At 62.6% G+C, this 7,926-nt stretch overlaps 1 protein-coding gene across 2 annotated transcripts in view; it reads right to left on the minus strand.

Moving 5' to 3' along the window:
• Positions 1-2,420: 2,420 nt before the first annotated feature.
• Positions 2,421-7,926, minus strand: part of TNNT2 (troponin T2, cardiac type) — a 26,436-nt gene continuing 20,930 nt past the window's right edge. For both annotated transcript variants that reach the window (XM_040263185.1, XM_040263184.1), the window contains exons 3-12: positions 7,122-7,157; positions 6,006-6,066; positions 5,680-5,796; positions 5,205-5,282; positions 4,761-4,871; positions 4,107-4,112; positions 3,787-3,896; positions 3,362-3,452; positions 2,877-2,917; positions 2,421-2,652 (exon numbers count right to left, since the gene is read on the minus strand). In XM_040263185.1, the coding sequence (XP_040119119.1) occupies positions 2,607-2,652; positions 2,877-2,917; positions 3,362-3,452; positions 3,787-3,896; positions 4,107-4,112; positions 4,761-4,871; positions 5,205-5,282; positions 5,680-5,796; positions 6,006-6,059 (654 nt within the window). In that variant the 5' untranslated portion in view covers positions 6,060-6,066; positions 7,122-7,157 and the 3' untranslated portion in view covers positions 2,421-2,606. The remainder of the gene's footprint in view (positions 2,653-2,876; positions 2,918-3,361; positions 3,453-3,786; positions 3,897-4,106; positions 4,113-4,760; positions 4,872-5,204; positions 5,283-5,679; positions 5,797-6,005; positions 6,067-7,121; positions 7,158-7,926) is intronic.

Here is a 7,926-nt window from a genome sequence, read left to right on the forward strand (position 1 = left end):
TAAATACGACCTTTGTCGGGCAAAGCGCCCCAGACACATGGAGGAAATTACAGAAGCTAGACGGTATATTTGGAATGAACCTTTCTCTATTAGTAGAAATTGCTTTTAAGGTATTCAACAACAAGGAACAGTGCAGAAACAAGAAGGTGAAAACCAGAAGGCAGCCTTTCTGGAAGCAGCGCTGAAGACAAACAGCCTGAAGGGAGGTGGAGGCGGGGGGCGGGGGGGGGCGGGGGGGAACAGTGCACTTAGGTAAGGAGAGAGGGTTAGAGGTGCTGGAGAGAGGACTGCGCTAAACTGAAAAATAACAAAGGGAAGGCGAGAGCCTCTCTCCTGGCGAGGAGAGGAACACCCCTGACGGTGGATGCAGAGGCTGGGGCTCCTTGGACTTAAAACGTCTGATCTTAGTTTCCCCCAGGAGACCCAGGTAACACTGACAGTGGGGGACGAGTTGGTTTGACTTTCCAGCAGACGTGGGTGCCACCTACTCTGTGGTAAACACCGAAGAGGCACCGAAAAGATCCCAGTCTACCCGGGTCATGGGGATTTCCAGAGAAGTAAAACAACCCAACATTTTCACAGCTTCTGGAATGCTAACTAGGGGATCTCACCCTTCCACATAGCTTCTTCTATAAGCCAGAGGGCCCAGTTCCCCTTGAGGACAAGATCTCCTTTGTAAATTAAACGCTCAAGTAACCATCCCACCAGAAGAGCTTGACATCAGGGTTCCGCTGGAGCACGCCTTGAGCCTACAAGTGGCGCTCATAGAAACCCCAGAAAAGGAAACAGAATTCTTTCCCCCTGAAGTCTCCCACAAGGTGAGGTCAGAAGTGTGGGCTGATGGCACACTGGGGAAGGCCATAAATGCAAGACCAATATAAATCCCACTAAAAATGATGCTGGAACAGAGATAAGATGCCCAAAAGAATCCCGTCAATTCTGGAGAAGTTTTTAAAAACAGGACTGATCAGACCTTGCAGGTCTCCATGTAACACCCCTATCCTCCCAGTAAAAAACCAAACTCAGGAGAGTATTGCCTCATTCAGGACTTGAGGGCTATTAATGAAGTCGTCCACGACTTACACCCTGTGGGGCCTAAGCCACACACTCTGCTCACAACTGTTCCCAGAGAACACAGCTGGTTCTCAGTCCTGGATGTGAAGGGTGCTTTCTTCTGCACTCCTGTTGCAGAGGAATTGCAGCTGCTATTTGCCTTTGAATGGCAGGACCTGGAAACACAGCCAGTCCAACACTACTGTTGGACAGTCCTGCTGCAAGTATTCAAAAACCCCCCACCTCGTCTGGGGAAACGCTGGCTAGGGACCTTAGAGACTGACTGTTGGGTGAAGGACTTTTGCTCCAATACGTGGATGACATGCTCATGGCAAGCCCTACATATGACAAGTATCTAGAGAATACTGTCAAGACCCTGACAGCATTTGGCCAAATGTGGATATAAGGTCTCCCAGGAAAAAGCCCAGATATGCAAACAAGTCACATATCTGGGCTTTGTCCTCTCCCAAGGACAACTGGACCTCTTGCCTGACAGAAAGCAAGCAACTGCAGGTTTGGGAGCACCGAGGATCTGCAGGCAACTGAAAGGGTTTCTAGGAATGGCAGGGTTTTGTCTGATTTGGATCCCACATTATGGGCTCACAGGGAAGCCCCTGAGACACTGAAGGGACATGACCTTGAGCCTCTTACTTGGAGTAAAGAGGGCCAAACAGCCTTTGAGACAATAAAAAGGAACTTAGTCTCGGCTCCAGCTTCAGACTATCACACCTAAAGAAACCTTTCAAGCTGTATGTCCATGACACACAAAATAAGCCTTGGAGTGCTAACCCTAACCCTGGGGAATGTCCCCCAACCTGCTGCCTACTTCTCAGAACAGCTGGAACAGCCTGCCAAGGGCCGGTCTTTCTGTTTGTGAGCCGCGGCAGCTGCTTGTGGCACATTCCAGGACACTGAGAGACGCATCCTGGGGCAAGCCACCCCATGTGCGCCTCATCACGTCCTCCCTTTGCTGCAACAAGAAGGGGGCTGAGGGCTGCCTTTGGGAAAGTGCCAAGCCATGCTCCCCGACAATCCCCGTGAGACTTCAAGTCACTCCAGCCCTGAATCCAGCAGCGCACTCCCGTTTGATGCTGCGCCCACAGGTCATGGAGCTGCAAACTCCAGCAGACCAGACCTAGGGGACAAACCCCTGGCTGAGCGGAAACAGAACTGGTCACTGACGGACGCGGCTCTGTGGACCAGTGCCAGCGTGCCCGGGTGTCCGGTGGCAACCCTGACACAGACGTGGAGGCAGAAGCCCTGCCCCAAGGGCTCAGCTCAGAAACCACTGCCTACGGGAGCTCTGCGCAGCCCCTGGGGGCCGGGTGCCCTGCAGGCCACCTCCCCCTGAAGAGAAGAGACAGGAGTGCAGGGAGGCGCAGTGCTTTTATTAGGATGGGGGTGGGGAGCGGTGTGAGTGCGGCTTCCAGGGGGTCTGCGGCAGGGGACTGGGGTGGAGAGGCTGGCTGGGCAGGGTGCGGACAGTGCTGAGCAGGAGCAGATGGGTCAGGAGCGGCCGGGGAGGAGTAGGTCCTGGAGAAGGAGGCGCCGCTCTACTTCCAGCGGCCGGTGACCTTGGCCTTCCCTCGGGTCTTGGAGCTGCAGGAAGCAGGGCCCCGTCAGGGGGGACGGCGAGGGGGGGGCGGGGGCGGCAGGGGGGAAGCTCCGGGGAGTGTGGGTGTGCTGAGGGCTGACAGGGGCACACTGAGCTGCCTGCAGAGGCTCAGCCCGAAGCAGCCTCGTGGGGGGCAGGGGCTTGGCCACAGGAGAGGGGACGGGGCGGGAGACCATGGGCTGGGGGGAGGCTGGAGTCAGACACTCACACTTTCTGGTTGTCATTGATCCTGTTTCGGAGAACATTGATCTGAAAAAAAAGGCGGGAAGAGTAGCCCAGGCGCCCCCTGCGCTGGGGCCCAGGTGGCCTGGGGAGGTGGGCGGGGCCGGGGGGGCAAGCCGTCCTCCTGCCTGGGACCGCACTGCCTCTCCCAGGACCCACGCTGGGCCCCAAGTCAGCATGGGGGAGCGAAGGGGCCGAATCGCTGGTGAGCCCCTGACTCCACAGGAGGCCTGGCTTGTACAATGATCCTCCTGGCGGACTCAGGGCGCTGAGCTGCTGCCTTAGGCCAGAAGTGGGGGCCCTCAGGGCCGGGACCCTGGGAAGTGTCTGCTCAGCCCCAGTAACCCTCAGGCTCCAGGAGCACCAGCCCCGGCAAGGGTGGGGAGCACCACCTGACAGGCCCGGGGGGGTATGGGCCCCCCGCCCGAGGCCGCCAGCAGTGGGGCGGGGGCGCGGGCAGCAGCTGCTCACCTCGTATTTCTGCTGCTTGAACTTCTCCTGCAGGTCAAACTTCTCCGCCTCCAGGTCGTAGATGTTCTGCCACAGCTCCCGGGCCTTCTCCCTGCGCAGGCCGGCAAGAGAGGCAGGCGGCAAGAAGGTCCCCACCTGCCTGCATCCGGATCCTGACCCCTGGCCCTGCCCTCCTTCGCCCCCAGGCCCCACACCCTGGCTTGGCCAGGGCAGTGCCCAGCACTGCAGACGGACGCCAGCGCTGCCAGGACAAAGCCTTAGGGCGTGGAGCTGAGGAGCCCCAGCGGGAAGGAGAAGGAGCCAAGCACCGCCTGCCAAGAAGCCCCAGGCTAGCCCCCCGAAGCCCCCACAGGAAAGTGGGGCGGCAGCGCCCGGTGGCGAGAGGCGGGGCGCCCTCCGGAGGTGCAGCCCCACAGGCAGCCCACCTCAGCTGGTCTTCGTTTAGGTGGTCGATGGCCAGCACCTTCCTCCGCTCGGCCAGAATCTTCTTCTTCTTCTCACGCTCTGTCTGTCTCTTCCCACTTTTACGCTCTGTCTGGAGACAGTAAGAAGCGGGGGAGGGGCTAGAGAAGCCCTGCCTTCCCCGCACCCCCAGGCCCGGTAGGGAGACAGGCCTGCCTGCAGCACCACCTCCCTGCTGCACACCCAGGCCAGCAACGCCCGGCCTCCCCGCCTTCCAGCCCAGCACCTTGCCCTCCCCAGGCTCCCCAAAGGAGAGGAGAAGGACCTGAGGACCGGAACCTACCTGGGCCTGCACAGCGGGACAGCGGGAGAAGAGCCCCAGAGAAAGACAGGAGAGGTGACAGACAGAGGGAGGGACAGGAACACAGTGGAGACACGGAGGAGAGGCGTCAGCTGCCTCGGGGAGCCAGCTGCTGGACCCGCGTGCAGGCCGGGGCAGGGCCGACTGCCAGCAGGGCCCTGCTTGAGGACCAGGAGGCAGGGCCTGGGGGCTGGCCAGGTCCACAGCACAGAGAGTTCTGCTCCCCCTTCCCCTCCCTCCAGGAATGGGGGCCATCACACTAGGCCCTGGGATGGGCCCTAGGAGGAAACTAGCCTGCATCCAGGCAGCACTCAGCTGCTTTCCAGGGTAGCTCGTCTGACCATCTCAGAGCAGGCAGACGGCACCATTAATGCCACCCTACAAATGGAGAGACAGCCTCCAGGCTGCAGGAGGCCACACTGGGCAGACCTGAGATAGGGCTTCGGGCCTGCCAGCTGCACCAGCCGCCAGGGGAGAGCGCTGGTGCTCTGGAGCCCCCGGCCCAGAAGCTCTTCCCAGGGAAAGCCAGCCAGGGAGGGCCAGGGAGGGGTCTGCGTGTGAGAACGCGGTCTCCCAGCGGTGGCTGGGCATTTCTCTCCCGGGAACCCCGCAACAGGAGGAGCCGGAGGCCCCCACCTTCTGGATGTAGCCTCCGAAGTGCATCATGTTGGACAGAGCCTTCTTCTTGCGCGCCTCGTCCTCCGCCTTCCTGCGGCTCTCCTCCTCCTCTCGGCGGGCGCGCTCCTCCTGGTTCCCGCGGGGAGAGAATGGGTTACACTGGGAGCCAGACGCCCTGAGTCTGGGCCAGCACTGAGGGCGCGCCCGGCACAGGCTTGGCGCTGGCGGTGCTGAACAGATGGGCTCCGGTTCCCGAGGGCCTGCTCCCCTCCAGGCCAGAAGGCCCTACGGGCGGGGCCCACCTGCAGCAGCGCAGGAGGGGGCTGCGGGGCTCGGCTCCCCAGGGCGTGCTGCGGAGGGATGGGGCGTCTCCTTAGACACTCCGGGAATCTCTGTCTCCTCCGCTGTCAGAGCCGGGACCGCGACCCCGGGCCCCGCCGACGGAGGCCGGCGGCCACTCACCGCCAGGCGCGCCTGCCGCTCCTTCTCGCGCTCCGTGCGGATGCGCTGCTGCTCCGCGCGTTCTGCCCGCCGCTTCTCCTGCGGGGGGGGAACGCAAGGCTGCGCTCACTCGGGACGGACCTCAGCGCCCAGAGAGGACCCGACGGCCTTGAGTGCCGCCGGCCCCGCCCCCGCCGGGGTGGACGCCACGCTGGGCGGGGAGGTAGAGGCCAAGCCCTGGGGAGCAGGAGCGGGGCGGGGCGGAGGGGCTAGAGGGTGGAGGAGAATCCAGGCTCAGGGGAACCGCCTGGGCTCTGGGGTCACGGCATCTGCCCTCCATCACTGGGGCGGAGTTGTGCCCAGGGTGCGGGGGGGGGGGGCGGGGATGCCGACTCCGCTCTGCCCTGGGGGGTCGGGGAGGGAAGAGAGCGCGGGGCAGGGCCCTGGGCGCTCCTGCTGGACCTCCTCCCAGCCGCCCAGAGGGCGCGACACCCACGATCCTGTCTTTGAGGGAGACCAGCTCCTCCTCCTCCTTCTTGCGGTTCTCGAAATGCGCCTCGATCAGCGTCTGCAGCTCGTTGAGGTCCTTCTCCATGCGCTTCCGGTGTATATCCTGGGGTGGGGGGGCGGCACTCAGAGGCGACCCCGCCCGCAGGGCAGGAGGGGAGCCTTGGGGTTGTGGGACCAACTGGGGCTGAGCCCAGGGTGTTGTCGGACAGGGTGCCCCTCCCCCCGTGTCCTCCCCCAAGCGCGGCTGGGCTGGGGGCGTGGGCCTGAGGTCTTTAGTGAGGTGGGGGCTGCCCTCCTTGAGTTCGCACTCACATCGAAGTCCACCCTCTCTCCATCAGGGATCTTGGGCGGCACCAAGTTGGGCATGAAGGGCCTGGTGGGCAGAAGGAGGGGTGAGCACCAAGCCCTCCCTGCCCAGAGGGGCTGCGGTACCAGGGATGGGCAGGTCCCTCTCTTCCCTACAGAAAGGCCAAGACCCAGCCACCCATGCGTGGACGCCAGCACGGTGCCCACCCCGGGTCCCCATGCCCACTCTGGACTGGGGCACCCACAGTGGCCTCATGTATCCTCACAGTCACCTGGAGTGGAAACCACTCATCTCGTTCAGGAATAGAGGCTCAGAGACGTAAGGCTTTGCTCAAAACCATGCAGCCAGGAAGTAGAGAGGCTTGGCTTTGCACCCTGGCTGACCCACACTCCTGGCCCCGACCCCAGGAGCCGGGGAGGCAGTGGTCGGCCTCACACGCCTCACCCACTCACTGTGGGACTCCGGGCTAGGACACTGAGCCCTGCTTTCCTGTCTGCCCTCGGGTGTGGGGCTCTGAGCCAAGACACTGCAGTGTTTGCTCCAATGAGGGGCTTGGATTGCGGCTGGGCTGCTTTTGGCGTGTCTCCTGGACTGTGTGCTGAGGCACCAGATCGCAGGGTTGGCATTTCCAAAGCCCCACACCCCTCTGCACCCAGAGCTCACACGTGTGTCCTGTGTGGCACCAAGTTGCCTTGTGTGGCCCTTTGTGACTCTCTGAAGCCACATGCTTAGACTGACATGCTTTCACTGCTTGGCTTCTCCAAATTTTCTTCCCCCAGGTTCTCCTCCAGCCACCAAGGACAGGGTCCCAGCTCTCCTGAGGGGTTGGACAGGGTGTCTGCCCAGGTCCATGGCTAGTCTTTCCTTTCCCTCTAGATGGCCATAGTGCTGACTGTAGCAGGGCAAGGCATTGGTGATGGAGTGTGGGCGGTTTTCAGCCGCCCCATCCCCCTACCCCCTCACACCCAGCAGAGACTCTTATGCGGTACACAACCTACACAGCTGCACAAGGTGGTCTGTGTCTGCCGCACCCCAGCCTGCGCCCACTGGGCCACGTGCACTCCAGTCCCATCCCAAGGGCTCTGTCACAGGCCCTCTGCTCCCGGGGCTTCACCACTCACCTGGGCTTGGGCTTGGACTCCTCCACCGGGCCATCTGGAGAGGAGGAAAGCACGTGAACTTGGGGTCGGGAGGCCTGGATCTGGCCCCACTGTGCCCCCGAGAAGCTGGCACCCATGAGCCTCCGTTTGCCCGTCACCAGTGATTCCCTCCCATCCCGGGATTGCAGGAGCAACCAGAGCACTAAGCTGCAGGGCTGCAAACCCCAGGCTCCACTCAGGGCTGGTGCTCAGGGGGTCTCGGGGACGCAAGTGCACACATCGCTCTCACTCGGCAGCGCCTGCCACACAGGGAGGAGGGGTCGGGGACACGGTCCTGGGATCCTGGCCCCAGAGTCCCTGCCTAAGTCTCTGCCTCCGCAGCCGCCCCCCAGACCTGAGGCGGCTCAGGACCAGGAAGCTGATGGGTGTGACTCCAAGCCCTGCCGGCTGTCTGCCTCCGGAGGTGTGACTCGGGCCACCTGGGCCCCTGTGAAGGCTGCAGGTCAACAGTGCCCACAGCAGTGACCTAGCCCATGGACCATCCGTGCCTGGGATCTCAGCCCCAGACACCCTACCCTCCCGTGGTTCACCCAGGCTGCAGAACCCTCATGGACAGACATGATGTGACCACTGCCCTGACCCAACCTCGCCCCCTCCCCCTGGGCACCCACGAGGCACTGTCTCTGGAAGGAGGAGCCCAACCTGCAGACACACTCGGTTCTGCCCCCAGGGTCTCTCCCTCCTCCCCCCGGGGTCGCCCCCTCCCCCCCAGGGTCTCTCCCTCCTCCCCTGGGTCTCCCCCTCCCCCCAGGGTCTCCCCTTCCTC

The sequence above is a fragment of the Oryx dammah genome, unplaced genomic scaffold (assembly GCF_014754425.2).
Source record: "Oryx dammah isolate SB20612 unplaced genomic scaffold, SCBI_Odam_1.1 HiC_scaffold_21, whole genome shotgun sequence".
NCBI lineage: Eukaryota > Metazoa > Chordata > Mammalia > Artiodactyla > Bovidae > Oryx > Oryx dammah.